The 23861-nt window shown below is 40.3% G+C and overlaps 2 protein-coding genes and 2 long non-coding RNA genes across 9 annotated transcripts; 1 reads left to right on the top strand and 3 right to left on the bottom strand.

Annotated features, from left to right (window-relative positions):
- Window positions 1-2579: 2579 nt before the first annotated feature.
- Window positions 2580-6472, bottom strand: LOC307016877. 5 transcript variants are annotated; one of them, XR_013801947.1, is made up of 3 exons: window positions 6073-6442; window positions 4159-5682; window positions 2580-3722 (listed from the first exon to the last, which is right to left on the bottom strand). It is a non-coding gene; the product is annotated as an uncharacterized lncRNA (long non-coding RNA). The 5 variants fall into 5 exon arrangements; XR_013801948.1 differs by lacking the exon at window positions 2580-3722 and having other exon boundaries at window positions 3729-5521; window positions 5622-5682; window positions 6073-6472; XR_013801949.1 differs by lacking the exon at window positions 2580-3722 and having other exon boundaries at window positions 3729-5539; window positions 5622-5682; window positions 6073-6472.
- Window positions 6473-7732: 1260 nt separating this feature from the next.
- LOC307016872 (uncharacterized protein) lies at window positions 7733-12463 on the bottom strand. Its single transcript, XM_079646227.1, has 5 exons — window positions 11297-12463; window positions 9974-10555; window positions 9722-9865; window positions 8859-9114; window positions 7733-8732 (listed from the first exon to the last, which is right to left on the bottom strand). The coding sequence occupies exons 1-5, from the start codon at window positions 12044-12046 to the stop codon at window positions 8071-8073; spliced, it is 2394 nt and encodes a 797-aa protein (XP_079502353.1). The 5' UTR covers window positions 12047-12463; the 3' UTR covers window positions 7733-8070.
- Window positions 12464-12467: 4 nt separating this feature from the next.
- On the top strand, window positions 12468-13016 carry LOC307016883. Its single transcript, XR_013801960.1, has 2 exons — window positions 12468-12646; window positions 12867-13016. It is a non-coding gene; the product is annotated as an uncharacterized lncRNA (long non-coding RNA).
- Window positions 13017-21236: 8220 nt separating this feature from the next.
- LOC307014868 (uncharacterized protein) lies at window positions 21237-23840 on the bottom strand. Of its 2 annotated transcripts, none has more exons than XM_079643082.1 (7): window positions 23627-23840; window positions 23314-23450; window positions 23142-23232; window positions 22676-23008; window positions 22393-22562; window positions 22057-22184; window positions 21237-21925 (listed from the first exon to the last, which is right to left on the bottom strand). In XM_079643082.1, exons 2-5 carry the CDS (start codon window positions 23352-23354, stop codon window positions 22437-22439), a joined length of 591 nt encoding a protein of 196 aa, XP_079499208.1. In that variant the 5' UTR covers window positions 23355-23450; window positions 23627-23840; the 3' UTR covers window positions 21237-21925; window positions 22057-22184; window positions 22393-22436. The 2 variants fall into 2 exon arrangements, with proteins under 2 accessions (XP_079499208.1, XP_079499207.1); XM_079643081.1 differs by having other exon boundaries at window positions 23142-23235.
- Between the last annotated feature and the right edge of the window lie 21 nt (window positions 23841-23861).

The raw sequence follows: 23861 nt of genomic DNA on the forward strand, positions 1-23861 counted from the left end.
CATAACTATTTTATGTATGCTGCAGCACCCCCAGCACCAGGGCTCTTGACTAAGTTTTTTCACCATCCTCCCGGAACCGTCCCGAAATAAAATCTAAGCCGTCCCGAAATTAATGTGGACCGTCCCAAATTTAAAATATTAGTTTTTCTATATTATCATTAGTTAAAATCATTCAAAGTGACCTTTAACATAAATAAAACATCATACAAATCATTAGATGATAATTCATCAACCTTTTTATTTGAGTAAATCAGTCAATCACATGAACAAAGGCCAAATATATTTAAACAAACACAAACGAGAAAATTACTCTAATATTGAATCAAATCAAGTCCCATCCAATTAACAAAAAAATCCAACACTCTGTCCTGAAGACAGAACCCAGAGTAACCACTAACCAGGATGACAGTCTGTAACAGTCAGGAGACAAGAGGCTTGTTTGAGACAAGCAATTTCGATCAACGTCTTGCTCGTGCGTTGCATGATGGTTAGTCATTTTGTCCGACTTGCTCTGGAGGCTCGCTCACATGAGACGTTGAAATCTCGCGAGACAAAGACGCCCGCAGCCTTGAGAGCGAGGCGCGGCGGCGCAGTTCCTCGGTTATGGCTAGAAAGGATCCGTCTAATGTAAATATGACGTCACGTTCTCGTTCTAACTCTCGTTGTAATCGGAGCGGCTCGGTTGTAATCGGAGCGGCTCGGAAGCGCAGTCACGTGGCTGAATGTTTACGTTTGGGATGGCGAGAAACTAAACTATATTAAGTATGTAAATACTTGTTAGCGGTCTTGCTGTTGAAAGAAGAATGACAACACTGTAGATCAGCAACACTATGGTTTATTTTGTATTCACAGGCAAGTCAACGTTGTTGCAGTAAAATTCCCAAGATAGCTCCTGGTGCAATAAAATGTATGTTGCATGTTACTGCTGTAGATGTGTTTACCTCTTTTATATCCCGTTGGGTAGTTTAATCTGCAGCAATGCATCATATTCTATAATATCATCATATATGTGTAGCTTTGTCTCTGTCGTATCTTTCAAAAGTAAAGTGAAACAGCTGTTTTCAGCTTTGTGATGAGGCATTTTCCAGCTGATCCAAGAGGCTTTTTAAACACCTTACTTGGCTTAAGAGGGAAGGGAATTTTCTCAACACATAAAGGAACACTTTATCCTTCAGTTTATCACAAACTTTACATCAACACATTTGGAGATCCTAATTTGAATCCAGTATGTAATTTGATATTAAGGTTTTAATAATGAAATGAGGTCATGAATCGAGTTCAAGGTTAAGATCATCTTTATTATCCTATGTACAAAAATGAACATACAACATTAATATAACAGTAACGAATAAAAGAAAATAACATTATGCAACTCTGATCTTCTTGCTGATACTTTTCAAAGTTACTTTTACATTTGCTCTACTTCTCCTGCTACTGTTTGCTCTGCTTTCAACTTCTCTTTCAACTCTGCTCCTTACTCTGCTTTCCCTGTTCCCTCTGTTCTCCTCTCCTCATTTTCTCCTCAGACTATCCTCCTTTTGCTGTATCCTCTCCTCTCCTGTTCTCCTCTCCTCATACTCTCCTCCTTTTGCTGTCTCCTCTCCTCTGTTCTCCTCATCTCCTCTCCTCCTCAGACTCTCATCCTTTTGCTGTTAGATATTTAGACTGTAATGACAGCTTATGATATACTTTTTATAACTACATCAATCACATGCAATGGATTAAAAACGTTGTTTTACTTACCACCTCTTTACAGCTCCATTCATCTCCAAGCTTCCAACATTCACCTGGCGGTGGTGCCTTGGAGGAAAACAACTTTTGATATGATACAATACAACAACAATAGTTAACACCTATCCACAGCAATAAGCACAATGAGAAGACTAATGGTCTCTTTTATATAAGTTTCTATTGGAGTGAAATGAACTGTGCCATGTCACATAGGATTGGAATGGATGATTGGCTGTGTTTTGTGAATATAGAGGAGATGGCAAAAGTAAATATACTTTGTTCTTACCTAAAGCATCTATCCTCCTCTTCGTACCCCTGCCTGCTCCTCCCGCATTAGACTCTGGGGACTTAGCTTTTAAAATCTTGTTCAAGCTGTCCACTCTGTAGTTGGATCTCATGACCTCAGCTTTATGACCCACCCGGCCTGAAAAAGGGTGTCTAAGATGGCTGGTACTGAGAGGTGTTATGGTCCTCTTCTGCCTTTTGTGTTTGGGGGGCGTGAAGGTGAGAGGAAGACTACTGTCATGTGGGGTGTGTTGCTTTACGTCCTCCAAAAGATCATTTAGTCTTGATATCACTGTACACATGAACGTCTCATCCTGTAGGTGGTATAATTTCCCGCAATAAGGTCCCACACTGCTGTCGTTTCCTATCTCTTGAGGACTTTGAGTGGTTACCACTGCTCTGATTACAACGAGAGTTAGAACGACGCCTCTTCTCGATCTTCCCGCAATCTTCCCGCGTCCCGCCCACCCCGACCCTTTCCGATTACAGCCGAGCCGCTCCGATTACAACGAGAGTTAGAACGAGAACGTGACGTCATATTTACATTAGACGGATCCTTTCTAGCCATAACCCAGCGCCGTATAGATAGAAGAGTTACGACAGCGGAAGTCCAAAAACGGTTATCGTCACGTGGTTCATGCAGACGAGGATCGTTCCCCGGAAGTTCATGGCAGGCAATGTGAATGCATTGATAACAGGAGATAGAACTACGATTTTTGGTAATTATTAGTGAATAAAGGTTTTGATTTGCAATATTTATAAAACAAATTGATATGTGTATGTATTTACATCAATATGTTTTAAAAAATAAAATAGAATTTGCTAATATTAAGTGATAATATTAGGATTAGTGTGAACAACTAGTTTACATGTTAGGCTAACAGTGCCTTGGTTAAAGAGCCTGTTGCTGTTTATAGCTTTGAATTCTTTAAAACCAATATTATCTTCTTAAACTTGTATGGTAGTCAGGAGCATCACTTTCTAATGTTTATTGATATATTTAGAGGGAGGGGATCTAAAGGAATGCTTCAAAATTCAGATTAGATTAATTTCTACCATTTTCTTAAATTCATGGTAGTTTCAGTAATCCCATGGTAATTGAGGACACAAGTTATCTAAATGACTAATGTCATCTTTATGGCTTTCAGAAAGGACAGGAGACCGACAGGTGACTATCAAAGGACTAGCAGCAGCAGCAGCAGCAGCAGCAGCATGATGATGATGATGTTAAATGTGTTGTTTTAGGAACATCCATTGCAAATACATGGAATTCAATAAACATTGAATAGCATATCATGCAGTTTGTCTGTGCCTTTTCCTCCGTGTTGTCCTGGTTTGCTGTGCTGCCTCCTAGTCGCCACCATGGTTTGCTGTGCTGCCTGGGGATGCTCAAATCGCTCCGAGAAAGGAGTACGAATGTACGGCTTCCCCACTGACACAGAGCGGAGGAAAAAATGGCTTGCTCAAGTCAGCAGGAGCAATTTCACGACCAACAGCAAAAAAATATGTGAGGATATTATATACAAACACTGCATTTGCACTTTTTCACAAAACGAAAACCACACCATTGGGAAAGCTTAATGTTTTGTTTAATACAAAAAAACAGGGAAAGGCTTGAAAAATACTGAGAGTTGAGACTCAGGGTGCAGGGTGAGGGTCTCAATGCAGGTATTCAGGCTCCATTGAATCCCCCTCTGGTTCTTGTGCTGAAAGAGGGAGTAACAGACAGGAGAAAGGGTTATACACACCTATATAGCACACCTATTGGATGGGAAATTGCCTTGGGGAGATAAGGTGTGGTCTTTGTTCCCAACTGAAGTTATGGAACTTTATTATTTGTGAGTTTAACAAAGTATGACAAATGGCATGAGTAACAATGTGATATGAATTTCTATAAAGTTGTCTCACATTCTTGGTCATATTTGATATACAGTATATAATGAGTATAACATGTCCAGTAAGTATAAAGTGTTTCCTAATACTGTGTATTCAACCACTATGGAATATGTATGTGGGCAGACAAAACTGAGTTGTTCTGTGTGTGAAGTAACCTCAAGTCACTCCGCAGGCACATTTTGATGTAGACCAGTTTGTCAAGACAAAAAAGGGCAAGACTAGGCTGAGAGCAGAGGCTATACCCACCATCTTCGTGCATCGCCCTGTGGTCAAAAAGAGAAGGGCCCCTGCACCACGATTCACCCCGGGACCTGTATCTACAAAGCCCATAGCTCATGATCACAGCTATAGTGTGAAAGGTGACACAGGTATAATAAGTATGAACTCTTAGTAACAAAAGTCATATTTCTTATTTTTAAGTGGTATAATATTTTAAATGTTCGAAAATCTACAGTGCCATGTCTTCTACTTACATTAGTCTCAAAGATGGAGGGAAGAAGGGATGAGGAGACTGAGAGAAAGGAAAGTGAGGGTGAAGAAAGAGAGGACATGGCTAGTGAGGAGAGACAGGGAGGGTGGACACCACCCACTCAGCCAGCAGCCAGTCAGCATACGAGGGAACCAGCAGCCAGTCAGCATACAAGGGAACCAGCAGCCAGTCAGCATACGAGGGAACCAGCAGCCAGTCAGCATACGAGGGAACCAGCAGCCAGTCAGCATACGAGGGAACCAGCAGCCAGTCAGCATACGAGGGAACCAGCAGCCAGTCAGTATACGAGGGAACCAGCAGCCAGTCAGCATACGAGGGAACCAGCAGCCAGTCAGCATACGAGGGAACCAGCAGCCAGTCAGTATACGAGGGAACCAGCAGCCAGTCAGCATACGAGGGAACCAGGAGCCAGTCAAACAGATCTATTAAAAAAATTAAAGAGAAAATTAAAGAGCCAAGAAGGAATCACCAAAAAAGCAAAGTCTGCACTAAGAAAAATCAGGAAGGAAAATGCAGCTCTCAAGAAAACATTGAAAATTAGGGACAACAAATATAAGAACACGTTTTAAAAAGACCAACCTAAGGCATTAGGCAGACTCACCACAAAGGGGATGAAATGGAGCAATGAGACAATTAAGAAGGCTTTAAAAATGTGCTTTGCGTGCGGACCAACGGGTTACAAAACTCTGCAGGAATTGCAGATTCCCCTTCCAGGATTAAGGACACTGCAAAGAAGGATGCAATGTGTTAAGTTGGTGTGTAACAGCTAACATCAATGCCCCTCCACCCGTAACATCACTGCCCTCCACCTGCCAGCACCCAGCCAGAGGAGCGCAAACAACAAAAACAAGCAAGGTGTCCCGTCATGTACCTGGACATTTGGGTTGGCAAAATGGAGTAAGAGATGGACTTGAAAAACCTTGGTGGCTCTCTACTCATGTTGTTACAGTTGTCTTGGTTGCAGCTCTCAAGTTTTTTTTTGTTGCCATTTCCACATCTTTAGAAAATATGAAATAAATGAAGTTAAATCAACCTCTTCTCTGGAGAACAAACTTTGATTTCTCTGTCTTGTGAGTTTGCAGTCTTGCTCCTCCACCTGTAACATCACTGCCCCTCCACCTGCCATACAGTAGGTTACTAAAAAGATTACTTATATAATACAGTGATAGAATACATGTTTAGTATGCTTACTTATATAAAACAGTAGTATTAAACTTACCTTGTGTTTTCACTCTCACTTAAGTCCCTCTCCCTTTGCCATCAATCCAAAATCAGCTGAGCTGCAACATTATACAGACAGGTAATAATCAACATAATCACAAGGACACAATATGGCTCTGCTAAAAACACTCACTCTTACACGCACCAAAGTTATATTTATCTAATATTTAACTCCCTCCACCCCCGCATACAATCCCTTTTAGAAGACCCTCTTCTCTAATTCAACAACGTTGGACAAAATGACATTAAGAGAACGGAATTTACAATTAAAAGGCTGTTCAACGTGTGTTGCTAACTTGATCCGGAATCCTAGCTTTATCTGTTATCTGTAAACGTTCCCTAAATCTACTAATTTAGGGATAATCCACTGACATCCTTTAATACACATGTTAATTTGAATCAGATGTACTGATAATATCCGCAATATAAATCTTTAAACTTCTTCTTACCTTTAAAAGTCCGTCACCAACGGTCTATTATGCTGCAACTCTATAGCTCTGCTAGCCTTGGCGCTAACTTCTGGGGAACGATTGAGAGGCTCCACGATCCGCCATTGCTGTAAAAAAGTGGTCCATTGGAGTGAACGGAGATGACATAACTCTCAGTCTATACGGCGCTGCCATAGAGAGGCGAAGTCCCTCCCCTTCCGGGAGCCTCCATGGGACCCCGGAAGTTGAAAATTATACATTGAAGTCAATGGAGAGAGAAAAGTTATCTTTTGATCCCGTTTGAATTGTGCCACGAATGACACATATGATGTTTGTCAATCTTAAACAATCATTTCCATGCAAAAAAAGTCACAGTTTGTCGTAAAAATGCTGAAATATAAGACTATGAATAATACGCAACTAGAAAGACTACAAATCCCAAATGCATTCTGGGTCGCGTAAGTGATGTCATAGGCGATAATGCTCCAAGACTGGTTGTGACTCGCAAAGCAAAGAGGAAGAAGAAGACTGATTTATTCCCTCCAATAAATATAAGAGATTGCTCCAATAAATTCACTTTTACAAGATGCCTGTGTGCTTTGTACGAGGTTGTAATCACAAAAGAGATCATACCACTTGCTCGTTCTATCGCTTCCCGTCTGATGAAAGGACCAGGAGTCGTTGGACCAAACATATCAGGTAATATACATGTTTTGCATGGAACATAGTCAAGTTAGCTACCTAGCTAGTAGCGAGCATGTTAGTTAGCATTATATTACATTACTTAGCCTTGTCATTTGTATTAGCCTTAACATGAAGTAAACCAAAATGTTAAACAGTAAGAGTAGTCATGATGGTAAGTATTTTGTGAAACATTTGAAGAGTAGCCTATCGCCCCCTCCACCAGGTGCTAAGGGGGCGGAAGGTAGGCTAACGCCACATTAGTATCAGCGATCTTTTCTACTTAATGCTATCTGCACAAATGGTTAACATTGACCATTAAAAGATCAGGCAGTTCAGGGAGAGTCGAAGGAAGGAAGGCAGGCAGCTTTGCATGACATTCTTCTGGACGTGTTTCATTGTGATGATAGTGAGAGTGAGTCAATCTGTTTGTTGGAAAGCAGGGTATCTGCAGGATTCATAGAGATGAATTTACTACCTTTTACTACCTTTTTTACTACCTCCACAATATTTTTTACTACCAACACGACATCAAGCAGCAGCCCTTTTTGGACTACTAATTATAAGGTATTAGTGTGACACTGTCACACCCGTCATACATATCAGGTACACTAATGTTTAATTGTGATCATTAAGTATTGTCATTGTCAATTGTGTTTTTTTTTGTAGTGTTGAGTTGACCCTTAGCCCTAATAAAGTGAGTAATAACCTTGACACTTCTTAAACACATATCACTTAACAACCATAAATATTAATAATAAAGTGTCACATCACACACACTTACTCACAAACACGCATTCTCTCACAAACACGCATTCTCTCACACACACACACACACACACACACACACACACACACACACACACACACACACACACACACACACACACACACACACACACACACACACACACACACACACACACACACACACACACACACTTAAGCAGTTACTGGTGCGTATTAATAATGCGTATTAATGAAAAAAATTGAAAATCAATCAAATAAATAACTTTAATGAACAATATGCTCTGAGGACTACAGCTTTCAAAGATCTGCTTCAATATAACATTCACCATATTTAAACACAATAACGTGTGTGAGGAGTGCATGTATGCACATGTCTGTGGGTGCGCCTTTGTATGGATGTTGTTGTTGTTGCAATCTACATTGTATCTAAGTGAATCATTTAAAACAATAACTGTAGGGGTGTACGTGTGTGTGTGTTTGTGTGTGCGTGTGCCTGCATTCGTCTGTGGGTGTGCCTGTGTGCAGTTGTTGCAATCTACATTGTATCTAAGAGAAACATTTAAAACAATAACTGTGAGGGGTGTACAGTCACAGAAGTCTCAGTTGTGAGGACTTATCTTCAATTATTTTCTCCAATTTGCAGAGCTCTTCTTTTTTTTCTTTCTGCCTTCTGCGAAGGGTATTGGACTTGATTATCAGTTCAGCCATTTTGGACCCAGCCTTTCCCTCAGCCTGCTCGGCCAACTTGTCCGCGTCCTTTTCCAGTGAGTGACAAACACGGCGAAGTACCTCTTCCTGTCTTCTGAGGTCCAGAAGCTCCTCCTCCACTGCCTTCCTCCTCAGAGCATGGGCAGCACTCTCTCTCTTTTTCTTTTCACTGTCAAGGTACAGTCTGTACTGGGATCTAGCTGATGAGGCAGAGGCAAGGAGCTCCTTTGTGAGGGGCACTTTCAAAACACCACCACAACTGTTGATCCTGTCACAAACTAGTCTCAGTGATTCCAGTGTGCGGTCATGGAGATTGCATGTCTCCACCTCTTTGTTCACTGAAAATCCTCTTTCCACAGTGGCTTGGCCATGGGAAAGAAGGAGGAGACTCTGGCAAAACTGCAGCAAGTCAGGGTAAGGCCTGCTGAGGGTTGTGTAGAAGAACACATCAAGGCGGTCCTTCAGTGGCTTGAAAGCCAGGAAACGTTCATCCCGTCCTTCCACAGAGGTCAACGATTCGAACTGTTGAATGATAACATCACCTACAATATTGACAAAAACATAATCATTAATGACATTTAAGTACATTTCAAAGTAGAACACCCTTAGAACATGGCCTTCATTTGAATGACCTTCCCTGTCCCTAGACATACTGTATTTTTTCTTACCAGCTGGAATGCCACCTGTCAATCTCTTTCCCTGAAGGAATGTCTGCACTACACTCTTCATTTGCTTGATGCACCACTCCGGTTCTTGGTGGATTTGTGTGGGATCAAGGCATGCAATGTGCCTAACCATTGGAACCTTTAGGGGGGATTTGTCTTGCAATTTCATGACAACCTTAACAAGGCACTGCAAACATTCTTTCCTGAAGGTTAGCAGAGAGAGCTCCCCTATCTTGCCTCCTGGTTTGCTCTGAAGGGCCTAACAAATAGAGAACATTAATGTTCATACAAGGATATTTATTTGTCACATATATAGAGATACTTGTGTAAAACCTGTGGGGAAAAGATGTTGGTTGTCTGCTCTCTGGGTGTGTGTGTGTGTGTGTGTGTGTGTGTGTGTGTGTGTGTGTGTGTGTGTGTGTGTGTGTGGGTGTGGGTGTGGGTGTGGGTGTGTTTGTGTGTGTGGGTGGGTGGGTGGGGGAGTGATGGGATATGTGAGTATAGTTCAGGATGAGTTCAGGATGCATAAACATTCACTGCTATGATTGGAAATTAAACTATGACAAGTTACACATTTAAAACAATCCTAACAATTTAACCAGAGTGAGAAAGAGGTTTGGTATATCCTCATGGCTGTGGTTCAGTTTAAGCCTCAATGCCAAAGGCCTGGTGGTGAAGACCACTGAAGTTTGAAAGATAACCATTAACAACCACACAATTACGATAGCTATATTGCTTACCACAGAGGTGGTTAAATAATGCCCAATGTTACTCATTCATTTTCTACCCTAATAGTTCGAAGTAACTATTTATTTGTGCCGACAGCACATTTCATGTATGACATTGAAAGTATCTGCAGTAATTACCTTGATGGCAGATTCAGCACCCAGGCCGATGTCCACATTTTTCAGAGCCACCCAGTTCTTCTCCTCAGACACCTGGATTGTGATAAGTTGCAGTGGGCTTCGGTCCTGTATAAGTTCCCTTTTAACAAATCGCCGCAGTAAAGCCTTAAAAGAACAACAAAAACTGTTAGCAATCAAGTCACACCTGTCAACTGATACAGTTTAATCACATTCAAATAAAGACAGTTACTCTACAGGAATTACATTTCTTACCATCAGGAGTTCTTTCAGATCTTTAGCAAAAAAGGGCAGCACAGGCTCGTCGGTCTGATATTTGGTCAGGAAGGGGTTGAAGCTTCGTGCAACTGACAAGAAGAACTGGAGCTTTGGAATTATCAAATTATCATCCCGTGCTGCCAAAATGATATCATATGACGCCGTGTTTGGGTTTGTCACCTTTTTCTTCTGAACAGCATCAACATATGTTAAAAGCACAGGCCAAATGTCGACAGCTCTCTCAGCCACAGGGACATTTTCCACCCATCTGTGGCCACAGAAAGATCGGGGAAAGGTAGAAGATCCTGTGGTGGCGGTGTAATCTTCTCTACGGGCAGGAACATTGTGGAAGATGTAGTGCATAGCTCGCAACAGTTTGTCTACCTGCCATGTTGCGAATCCTGCCTTCATGGCATTGTGGAGGGTGTGCAAGCCACAACTGCCAACACTGATGAGTTGTGCATCCCCATGAAGCTCTGAATGTTCGTTCTGAAGGAGCTTCAGCAGCTTGAAGTTGACATTTGGGCCATCCATACTGACAGACAGCAGGTGTCTCAAGTTGAGTTGTGCAACACATTCCTGTGAATTGTCACAAAAAACAAAGTTTATTGAAAATTTTAATCTGTCCTGTGGTTTTTGGTTATTCATAAAATAGACAATAGATAGACAGTAAATACAGTGCCAGTAAGTATAAGTCAAACGTGTTTCCCCCTTTGTAGTACCAGTATGCATCTTTCAGAAATATTAACCAAATCCTTCATCAAAATGTGACCCTGCAAGGCGAAACCAGTCGCTTTGGTAAAATGTACAAAACTAAGTTATTGTTCTCATATGAACGGCCATAAACTAAGCTTTCCAACGATATGTATATTGAGGCTATTGCTAGAACAATCGTTAAGATAACTGTATCCAAAGTGGCATGGTTCTCCTGTCATGATAATGCTAGAAGAGGAGAAAATCACCTTTTTAAGCGGCGTTGACAAATGGTATGACTGCTAATGTGTTGCATCTTCACCGGGCTTAACAGTCAAAACGTATGTTTTTCCGTGATTTGTCCACGATATGAAATGATATGTAGACTGTATACTGTCAAATTATGCGAAAACATGAAATTCAACATTTTAACCCGGATGTTTGTTTACCGTGGATTTTCTCAAAATAGCATTGAGCGCAAAGCGACTGATATCGCCTTGCAGGGTCACAAAACACACCCGACACACACGTCGTGTAGGCTAAAGCTTAGGCTAACTATGACATAAACATTTTCAAATGGGCATATAACGACAATAAGAAAGAACAAACAAGAAAATATCAACTCACTTTAATGCTTTGCAGCAAGTCTTCAGCCCTTGCATGTCCAAGAAACTGTGACCCAAAATATGAAGACGTCACGCGGTCATCTCTCCAGAACCGAACGTGAATATCCATTTGCTTCTTCTTGGCGGACTGGTTCAGAGACTCGTCAAACATGACAACATATGGCCCAGAAGCATTGATGCTATTTATAAGAAGCTTCTTAAAATGTGGAGCAATGCCAAATCCAAGGATATACGATGTCTTATCTTTGCCACAAACAAAACTTTTGGCTATGTCGGAGTCAGTGAACATGTTTTCGAACAATTCCCCAATGCCCTCATTCGAATTGAATGAATGATGGTTAGCTGCTGTGTTCAGGCACCAGAGAACCTCAGCCCTGAGGGCTGATGTTTGTGGCGGTAACGTCTGCTGTTTGGCTATCGCAGCCGTGGTGGTGCTGGTGGCACTGGTTTGCTGCCGAGGTGGTGCGACTGTTGCTGATAAGTTGGCATGATCTGCCGCGATCTGTGTGGTGCTGCTGCTAGCATCGCAAAACAACGAAATCGGCAGCTGTCCCCCCCTCACCCGAAGCCGCTGCTGGTGTATAGCCGATCCACTGTGGGACTTGATAGCAGTAATGCCGTTCCAGGTAACATTTATAGTTTTTTTGCAGACACTGCAAAATGCTTCACGGTCATTTCCTATGACGGGTTTAAGCCAGTCTTTATATAAGGGGTCATCAACCCATAATTGCGAAAACTTGCACTTCCCCATTTCACACTAAATTTGCTCGAATTTGCTAACATCAGAAAAAGTAGACTGCAACTGTGGCAAAAGGCGGCTCTGCTAACGTCAATTGTTGGAAAAAGGCGGAAAATGTTGTAAGCGTCGCTGATAGGCTATGAAGTCCACACAGGTTACCTCTACGTCATTGCTATCAACTACGCCTCACTCAGGTCCTGTTAGCACCGTATATATTTTTAAACTACGTAGGCTAGATGAAATTCAAACATGCAGACACAAATAATAAGCAAACAATGGAAACTCATTATATATTGAGGCAGAGTTTTAAAAAAATTACTACCAAGTCAAATTGCGTTTGTTACCTTTTACTACCTTTCAAGGGCCTTAATTTGGGTAGATTCTTTTTACTACCTTTTACTACCTTTTACTACCGCGCGGACACCCTGGAAAGACAGTAGTTGAGTGATTACTGAGAGAAAATTATTAAAAGAGATAATTATTCAGTGTTGTTACTTTAAAGTGTTGTTACTGACCTTTTTCTCTTTTATTTTCTTTACCTCACCTGTAACTGCTGAGACCCTGAGGAACATGCACACTGGTCTGACCTGCTCTGGTAACCTGATTTCCACTGTACGTAATAGTATTTGGTTATGGTATATTATTTATATACATCAAAGGCACAATGCACCCCTCAGAGACACACATGTATTGAGTGTGATATTTTGCATTGGTCATGTGAAATCATCTTTACACACTAGAAAACTGTAGGAGCGGCAACTTGTTTTGAAATTGAATTTTTAATATCCGATAATAAAGTTGATCTGTTTTCTTTATTCTTCTCTCTTCCCAGCTCCATCCATCACCATTCTCTGTTCCTGCCAGGTCCTGCTTGCTAATCAATGCTCATATTTTTTTTACACAATTACAAATAAAGTCAATGTATTGTATGACATGAAGTTGTGCTTCATTCTGAGTCAATAATAAATTCATTCTGCCTTCAGCTGCAAAATTATTGTGGACTGCACCGACATCCATGTAGCAGCCCCCCCCCCCAGTAAGATGAACCAAGCAAAGCTGACATACTCAACATACAGCTGTGCTCTTAAGTTTACATGAAGAATTTGTGAAATATTGGTAATAACAGGTTTAAATGATTATTAGTAATTAATTATATAATTTTCTCATCGTAGATGAGCAGACAGGGAGCAGATGAGAAAAGCAGAATATGCAGCTGCCATTTTCCACATGGAAAAGAGAAAGGGCCAAGTGTATTTGAGTGGACAAAAGAGAAATCCCAAATACGAAAAATAAAATTATACAATTTAGATATGTATTTATTTGTATACATATCCTATATACACCATCATGTATAATGATGGTGTATGATGTAGAAGGAAGTGTGGTAGATAACAATTAAATATAGAGTTACATACAGATCCATGTTACAGCAAAAGATGGAATAACTAAGAAGCACACAGTATAATAATAATTACACGCAACAATTAAATAACTGCTCAGCATCTCCACCACAATCCCAATCTGCTGTGTCCTGTTTTCCTCCCCTCTGCATAACACCCCATCACACATACGAAACACAACGCAGAGTCCGAGGGTGTTAAGAGTATGTTTATTTAAATGTCCTCCTCTCTACTGGCCAACACAGGGAGCATATGCTGGGTGTAGAATTGTTCCAGGAGGAGGAGATTTCCATGCCATGCAGGGTCTTTGGGGATGGGGATGATGATCCCCTCCTTCGTGGTCCACAGTAGCAGAGACTCCGGTCTGTGATTTGCAGCTGTTATATAATATACAATACATTTTTTTGAAAAACATTTGATCAAAAAATAAGGATTTGGTCAGGATCTAGAGTCAGTGTGTAGTTTATTAATTAATCAATGCTCTCTACATTAGGAAAACACATACCAGTGTACCAGAGGGAGTCACACACAGCTGTGCCTAGATAACCAAACAAATTGACAACAGGGATGCAAACTCATCAGGTATGAAAAAGGTGACAAGGATCCGAGCCCCCTGACCCCACAGAATATCGGCTTTAAAATGAGGAATAACAGAGGATTTTAGCAGTCAGAACAACTAAAGCAGCAGTGTTAATATTAACAGAAACGCCATAGAGTCACATCTAATAGAAATATATAAAAAGCATTTATTTTAATTGTGTAGCAGTCAGTTTATAATTTTGGCAGCACTGTTGAGCATTTTGAAAATGTATTTTCAGGCCTCTGTGCAAGGCTTAGTCTTTCTATCTTTATAGCCACTGGTGTAAAGTAACTAAGTTCATAAACTCAACAAGTACTATACTTGGGCACAATTTTGAGATACTTGTACTTTACTTAAGTATTTCAATGTTTTGCTACTTTGTACTTCTACTCCACTACAGTTCAGAGGTAAATGGTGTACTTTTACTCCACTACATGTATGTAATACCTTTAGTTACTTTACAGATGTGGATGAATGATGTGAAATATAATCAAGTGTTAAATCAGACTTTAGTTCCACCTGGAGTAAATCCAAAAGCTACCCTGCAGTATACAAAGTCATTCAGACTAGCTGCACCTTTACCAGCTTTGAGAACACTTTCATGATCAATCATTATAAAAACGTATCATATTATTCTGAAATGGACCAATCTGCAAAATCACTACTTTTACTGTCGCTACTTTCACTATATTTTGATAATAATACTTTTCTACTTTTACTTGAGGAACATTTGGAATGCAGGACTTTTACTGTAACAGAGTATTCCTACACTCTGGTACTTCTACTTTTACTCAAGTACAAGAACCGACTACTTCTAATTTTAATCAATTACAAGATATATACTTATACCACCTCTGTTTATAGCCTATGAAAAAAACGATTAGAAAACGAAGGCTAAAGCTAACGTTAGCAGATAGTGACAATGTATGCTAGTTAGCTAGCTCAACGATAATATTGCGACGGGAAAAAAAAACTTTTCAGTGCACATCACGCTCTGCCGCTCCGACAGGAAGCTCTGTTGTGAACACCTGAACGGCCCGTTCTAACAGCTGTTCACCAGCGGTCCAGTCTGTGCCACAGGGACTCCGGACGCACAGTTAATATTAACGAACGCACCGTAGGTAATGTAGCTGCTGAAGCTAGACCATCATCGCCGAGCAGCAGAGGCTTATTATACATCATGAGCAGAGCCGACAGGCAGGAAGACTCGAGCACACAGCTCGCGCTTCATTATAATATATATAAAAAAAGCTCGCGGCCGCACATTAATCCGGGTCCCAGACCCCCTCCCATACCCAAAAAATATTTTTATTGCAGATCTACAGGAATCACAAAAACGACCTATTTTGGATTCAAAACGGAGAATTTCGCCGAAAGGTGACAAGTTTGCATCCCTGGACAAGATAACCAAAATCCTTGAATCTACACACAGCAAATAAACTCAAATGACACAACGAGATGTAAAAAGGAGATCACACATATAGTCGATATAGAACTGGCCGCTTCAATCTGAAGAGCAACTAAAACAAAACACGGGAGTGTATCTTGTTCTTGTGAACACTAATGTTATCCACAGCATACACAGACACCACAAAGTTCTTAAGGAGAAAACTAGTTTCTAAAACAAAACACGTTAGTGTACCTTGTTAGCTAGCTGACATTAACCTTAAACATTGCACTCATATTACTCACTGAAACCTTGTAAAGCCGGTCCCGCATGCTGGCTCTTACAGAACCGCTCCCTTTCGTGTATGTACAGCTCTCAACATGCCCAGACTTGTAGTGATTTTCACCTCGTTTTATACTTTTTCGCCTCATTCTGAAAGAAACAGGTGAAATTTACTAACGTGACAGCCATCTTTGTGATGGTAACGCGTATTGTGCGAGACCAGAGTTCACTGAGCGGTTTCACACAAAAAAAATTGTAACTTCACAGTTTTACGACACATTTTTATTTTTTTGACTTGCAAAATGTTCTTTTAATTTGACAAACATCATATGTGTCATTCGTGGCACAATTCAAACGGGATCGAAAGATGACTTTTCTCTCTCCATTGACGTCAATGTATAATTTTCCGCTTCCGGGGTCCCATGGGTCGGAAGTAGATGGGCGGGACTTCGCCTCTCTATAACCCAGTTCCTCTCCTCGGGCTGCGGAAGCGAAATGCTTGATGGGAAACGACTCGCTGGTATCTCGAGCTGAGCTCTCATTGGTGGTTTTTACCCCGTGCTGCTGATGAAACTCTCCAATTGGCTCGGCAAAAGGTTGTTGTTGTTTGGTGTCAGTTTTACGTCGCCACTTCCATTCACATTTGTCATCATTGTTCCACAATGTTTATCATCATGAAATTAATATCTATATATGTTATACTATACTTGCACTGCTTACCGTTTTCATACTTTATATATCTTAGCATATTCATACACACTGTTCATACTGCTCACAGGCTGCTGTGTATATTCATACTCCTCACTGTTTACTCATCATTTATATGGCGGCAAATCTCTGTCATAAATCGCGAGGGCATATGAGATCCACGCGAGCACAAGTCAAGCAGCCGCGGACATATATTATTTTCGCGAGCATTTAAACGGCACTCGCGCGAGAGCAATATTGAAGCCTGCAGGGGAGAAACATGCCTTGAGCATGTGCAGCATCTACATGAGCTCTCCTTGGTCTCCTGCGCTCTCGCGAGCAATTCCTGCTCTTCTGCTCGTGAAACTCTGGCCTGCTCTCGCGCGCGGAGAAATGTTAGGAAGTGGGCGTACCGTGTCCCAGTAACGCCAAATCTAATTGGTTACACCCCTCCTCTTTTATGATTGGCCGTTTTCAAATGAAGAGGGATATCGGAGCGGGAAAGCCCCGCAGAAGAAGAATGGCTGACGACAAGGAGGTACGTACAAAAACCGGTACTTTTAGCTATGCATATAGAAAACAATTGTTTAACATAACTATAATTTTATCTGCTTGACGGGCATTTAAGATATTGCAGTGATGTAAATTAGTCGCTTTTCGGCGCCTCCCGCTTTTTTAACGCTGCTTTGGGTGACTTGTGTAATTCGTGGAGAACCGAAGAGTTTTCATTTTGGGGGCGGGGGGGTCCGTCAGTCCGTCCATTAGTCCGTCCGACTGACGGACAACTTCTCACTTCAAAAAAGAAGAAGAAATCTAGATCGCAAAATAATTAAAGAAGCGAGTGCCTGTTTTTCCTGGCCAAGGACAGGTTCCTTGAACACAACACGAGCGTAACGTGTCTTCACTTGGTTATGTCTCGTCTGAAAGGAGTGTAGACTAGACGTGCTTACGGAGAGCACCGGAACGCCGCTCCAGCTCTTCAGATATTTCAGTACCCATAAGGAGCCGTACACATGCTGCAGTGTTTGCGTGGCTGTGTCTTTAGTTGTAAGCACAGTGGCGATTTGTTGTTATTAGCATCTGGTTAGCTAGCTATGCTAACGAATTTAAAGAGCTTTTCTACAACCAGGTGGAAGAGAGCTCTCTCCTGAGAGGCTCAAATAACCTCAGCTCAGTGAGGTTAAGGTACACCTTGATATGATCATTATAGTTATTAATGAGACATTAGAGACTAAATGAAAAACAGGTATAAAATACTATATGACAGTAACAAAAAAGTTGTTAAAAGTAAGTGATTTGTAAAATATCCAAAAAGAAATATCTGCTTACAGTTCTGTTTCAAATGTGTGTTGAGAGATGTATCCATAGATCTCCTCATGTTGCTCTGAAAGTGCACCAGATTGATGCTTTTAACTTCAATATTTAAAAAAAAAATCTTCCCGGGGGAGCATGCCCCCAGACCTCATGTTCACATGGATACTAAATACATTTGCACACATCTTGTGTCCATATCTTTCTGTTTTGGTGGTCATGCCACACTGTGCACATGCATGCATGCGCGAGTCATGGTAAGATATCTGGATTAAGAGGTTGCTTTTTCTTTGCACAGCATGAAAGAAAGGCCAAATGAATTGGCTGTGATTTTAGTTTTTTAAAGCAGAGGTTGAGTTCAATCATTTGTACGGCCCTCGGAGGATGTTGTAAAAATTGAAAGGAAAAAGGTTCCCCACCCCTGCTGTAAATAATAATAAAAACCCTTGATTTATAACTTAACATCTCTGTCTCCTATTGATCTGAGTATATTATAAAGAATAGCCAGTTAATTGAAGCATTATAGCACAGGCCTTTGTCAGATGGTATATTACGCAGTTTTTTTCCTGCTTCGAATAGTTCTCTCTTTTTTCACCATACCTGTGTTTGCATCACTGATATTGACATTGCATTATTTACAAGTCACGGTATAAGAAGAAAGTGACACAGCTGTCTGCCCGCAATAATAAAAGTTAGCTAAAGTTAGCTGTTAGCAGATCTGGATAAACAACACGACATGTCTTTGCACTGTGATTGTGACAATCAATTTGACTATTTCTTGTTTGTGTCTGTTATAGATAGATACTTTATTTGTCATTGTAACAAGTACAGCGAAATTACATCGACTCAAAGTGCCAGTGCGCAACAACAAGACAATAATTTAAAAACAGCAAGACAGTATAGACAGTATAGGAAGACATGATCCATTTACACTTGAAGCGTTATTTGTCTAAAGTGTTCATTTATGTGCATTGTCCCAATTAAAATAAATGATTAAATGAAAAATACTATCTATTTTAACAGATAGAGTTACAAAATGCTGCCAGGCGTGTCGTTGAGTTGCTGAGAAGTGCCTTGGCTGAACCAACTTCTCAAAATCGTAAGTGAAACTAGGGGGAGATCACTTGTCTTCACAGATTCATCTAATGGTCAGTCGTTTACAAAAAATTACAGCTGCAGTCTTGGCCGGCGGAAGCACGCCGAGGTGTTTCAGTGACAGTTTTACCAACCTATATTAAAACCAGAGTGAAAAACTGAATTTCCCCATGGGGGATAATTAAAGGTTGATCTTCTTCTTGTTCTTCTTCTATTTATTTTCAGGGCTTGTGACTATCTGGGTAATGTTTAATTAATGAAGCCTTTATATATTCTAACTACTTTACGTATTTAGTACTCAGTTTATTTAGATTCTAGGGAATCATATGGAACAATGTATGCTCTCTCATTTTCATTAGAGTATTGCCTATCAAAGGGTCTAACATAGGTGAGCTGGTCAATACAAATAACAGCATGTTCATTGCTTTGGTCCTCTATACAGTAGGCATGAAAGTGATCATCAAAGTACAGCGTGTGAACAGTGCAACCAATTATGAAAGCACGCTGCTCATGAATGATGATGTTGCGTATTTTCATGAACACAGGTAGGTCATGGAATGTTCCAGTGCATATGTATAGATCAATTTGGTATTCAGTGCCATAATTTTTGACCCATCTTGTAGTTGAAACCTCTGAAAATGCATCTAAATGCAACATCTGACACAGTGATTCTGCACCTTCCAAGCTATTTATTGTTTTCATTTTTAAAGGACCAATCTCAAACCTTTTAAAATAATAGTTTTCATAATAAAAAGCCATTTGCCACTGGTGTTGCTTAACAAGAGATTTTGTAAGGTTTTTGAATTTTTTTACAGACCTTTTAAAAAAATTATGTTTTGCTTCGAATCGCATACACCACATATGGATAAGAGGGCCAATTTTTTTTAATACATCTCGGATAGTGAATCATTAAGTGGTGTTTGGGAATCAATTTCTTATCAGGAAACAACACTTTGAACATGTTGTGGTGGTCACAGATCAAATGTTTTAGGTAACTTATCATTCCATCAGTCAGGATAGGGGAGAAAACAATATTAACTATTTGCAACAAAAGGAGCAAAAGGTTCCAATACTTATTTTCTCTTTCAACCACATCGCCAAAGATAAGTGGGGTATTGCGGAGAACACACAATGACTGAATGGCGTTTAAACCTAAGTGCTTGCTGTTGTCATCCAGTTTTAAAGCATTTGGTTTGTTTTTACGTTCCAGGTAACCATAGTTAAAACTGTACCCTGTCTGACAGTGCATTCAAAGAGATGTAACCATTTTTCATTAGGTACTGAAAGAAAAGCTTTAGCTCATACTGTACAACACCCTCTAACAAATCATGCATTATATCAACTGCAAAATTGTCAGTGCTATGAAAATACTGCAATGAATTGAGCACACAATATGTTTTAACACCATAAATGGAAGGTAGAGCAGGATCTTCACTTAATGCATTACAATGTTCAACGTGAAGTTCTCTGGAGCGCAGGATCAGCCCAGGATCAGTCTCAGTGAACACAGACTGAAAGTCTTTCTTGTTTGTTAAACAAAACCTGCAACAGTTTGTTGCGTTGAAAGACTCGACGAAGCCCAGCAAGCCATTTAAAGCGAGATTGTCGCCTGTCACTTGAAATACCGACCCAAACAATGGTTGTTCAATAAATGGAAGTTTGATTCCTTCTGTTTCTAAAATGTTAAGATCATCAATCAGAGGCTTGAGTATTGCTTCAAATCCGTATTTTTTTAGATCTTGGGTGTAAAAAAGAGCTGCAAGATGCACATTCATAAGCACAGAGTTAAACTTTGGTGTAAGGTTCTTTCACGTAAAATAAACACAACCAAGTTTATGGATCCCCTTCTTAGAACCTAATGGGTTAGCGGTTTCAAAGTCATCGTAATATAGCAAAATCTGTAGAGCATGTCTATGTTGTGAAAACAGAGGATGATTTTGGAAATATGACCCATCATTAATGTCTTTGTAAGTCCCCTTTTCACTGCATTTGTCTTGCAAGAAGCATTCTCTTATCTCACTGTTTTTCAAAATAGATTTTATGGTACCTAAAATCGGTACATACATGTATTTGTCTGTTACAGGAATCTGACTATAGACACCTTTAGTTCTATCCCTACGTGTATCCAATCGCACACCAAGGATAAATTCTTTAGGCTCAACTAATTCCCATTTTTCATAGAAATATTTGTCTCTCTTTGTCACTGTGTTCAAGGTTGAAAATGGATTATCTAATTGATTTAAACTGTGCTCTATTTTCTCATAAATGCCTGACTCCATAGTTTGAGGAGAAAATGTTTGAAGAACTGCTTCCCGTGCTTGATTTTGAACATCATTGACAACTTCCTCCATTGAAGAAACTATTGTTTGGACGGTGCTTTCAGAAATACCAGAAGCTTGTAAGTGAGAAACAATAGATCCGCACATGTTATCAAGCGATTTCTGTGTGATAACAGGGGGGGACCTGTAACATGGCTGCAGAAGTTGTTGGCTGCTCACTTGATTCCATCTCAAAATGTCTTTGTGTCTGTGTGATCACTTCTTGGTTAGTATTGACCTGCTCATCATGGTGATGTACGTTGTTAAGGTGCTTTCTGAAGCCATTGTATGTGCAAAAAGATGAAGGACATCCTTGTTCTCCACATCTTAAACGCAAGCTTTTTGCAGGATATAAGCCGTGCTGAAATTTCAAATGTTGACAAAGAACTGAACAATTGTTGTGGTGCGTTTTACAAACAAAGCATGTAAACATGCTCAGGCACTTTTTGGAACTGTCCTCTGAACTTGTTGAACTAAGTGCAAAACTGGGCTCTGCTCTTCGTGAATTGGCTGTTACTCACGCAGTAGTCGTGCTCTTAGTTCTTTGACTCGTGGGCTTTCCTTTGCATTACCAACATCGATGTTGTACACCGTTGTTTGGATGAAGATGTAGAAATTGGAGAGAGCTTCATCATAAGAAAGGCTGAAGACATAGTGAGCTTTGAAAAGGGCATCAAAAGCAGCCACCGATGTCTGAGCGTTGCATGGTATGGGTTTGTGGTCCACAACGATGACGAACCTCTGGATTTTCTTCCTTTGCTCACCAATGTAGAGGAAGAAGGGCTGTCTTGCTTCAACTTTCTCCAGGAATGTGGTGAGGCTGGCTCCCTGCTGTAGATTGAATGACAAATGCATAAAGTGAGGAGTAAGATTTATTCTTGCAGTCTTATATCAAACTGCAACTGCAACACATCTTACATACAACCACAGCACACAAAAAAAAAAAATCTAATGGTACATACCTTAAGAAATCTTACAAGATGGTTTGCCGCCTGTGCTGAGCTTATCTTGGCAGTTTTTTTATGGCCTCTGGGCGTTGGGGGCAGGAGATGCAATAGCAACAGGAGAGCTGAAATGTCACCATCCCAGCCTTGAAAATAAACAGAGGAGAAAGTATTAGAAAAAATATATAAATTGAAGCTGCAGTCAATAATCAAGGGACCATAGAGGTGAATCATTTTTGAAAATTATAATTTTTCTAGGGTTCCTACTTGAGTTGTAGTTGAGGCTACTGTTACATATTTAACTTATTAAACAGGCAACTTCTTTATCTTAAAAACACAACTGTTATTATTTACCAAAGTCGTTCTCAGTCTCAGGGTCAAAAGCTGCCAGCAGCTCCTCAACATGAAGATTTGAGGGAAGACTGGCATTCTGCAATGACTTTGTTCTTGAAATATGATGGCCACTTTGCCAGGAACTTCCTGGATACTTCGTCACCAAACATCATGGAAAAATCCTGGTCAATCTTTAAACAAAGACCATGTCCATAAAAAAAGTTATTTAAACGTACTTGATATTTTTAAGGAATCTGTTTTCAAATATTCAAAATACAGTTTAATAATCTTTACATTTACTTACCAATTCAGGTATGTCAAGGAAACGATGGAAGACGTCTAAGACTGAAGATGTTGCATCCTGGTCATGAATCAGCTTCTGTCTGTACTCAAAGGTGGCTCTCATCTTGTCTTTGACCACACCTTTGTCTGTTGAATGTCGAATTATTGAGAGAGCCTCCCTGCACTCCTCACCGAAGAGCTGCTCACCAATCAACAGAGATTCTCTTTCAGTTGTTGGGCCGTCCTTGAAATTAGGCCCGGAGCGCCCACGGAAGCCGTCATAGGTGTTGCGTTGGACTGTCTTCAGTCTCCAAGCGAGATAGCCAGTATTGGCATCAGGGTCATAGTAATGCTCCTGCTCACACAAGCATTCACACGAACAAATCACAATAAGAAATATATATCAAATATTAATCAGAATCATGGTCTAATGACATAAGTACTACAACAACACAGTTTACAGACTTCAAGGAGAGCTTAAAACTTACATATCCATGTTTGGAGTATGGATCTTGGAGATATGGGAAAAGGGTCACAATTCCCAGGGCATAACTGGTTCGCACACTTGTGGGTGGAATCCTTCTTTTAAAAAAAAAATTATTATTACATTTGTGTCTGATCCATTTGGGTTTTTCTTAGTCATTTTTTGTGATTTCTTACCCATATGATTCTGTCATTTCTGCAACCAGAATGTTTATCATCTGTCTACGTGTGGCATCTGACAGAGTTTTGGTTTTGTCATACTCTTTGAAGATTTCTTCCCCCTTTGGATTGGACTTCAAAACCGTATCAACCTTCTGCCAAACGTTTTTTTTCAAAATATTAGGGTTAATGATTAAGCAAATTAAATATTTCTAGGTAAGTATGTTTTTTATTACAATATTACAAAAAAAGAGTATACGTTGCATGATCATAGTATAATTGTTTACTAATCTAAACATTTGAGACAGTTATATAGGATTTCAAGGTTTACCTGTCTTGATTCTTCACGATCCACTTCTCCTGGACCCCTCTTTCTGTTATTTTTCGATGAGAGGATAACAGTCGAATCAGATGAAATGGAGGAAGATGGTGATGGTGTAGGGTTCGGCAATGAAGCTGGTGATGCTGTAAGATCGAGGATTGAATCAGCTGATGCTGTTAGGTCCGGCAACACTGATGAGTCTGATTCGTCTTCTACAAAATTAACCTCGAGATCTAAAAATTGA

This window comes from Notothenia rossii (genome assembly GCF_949606895.1).
Source record: "Notothenia rossii genome assembly, chromosome: 8".
Taxonomy (NCBI): Eukaryota; Metazoa; Chordata; class Actinopteri; order Perciformes; family Nototheniidae; genus Notothenia; species Notothenia rossii.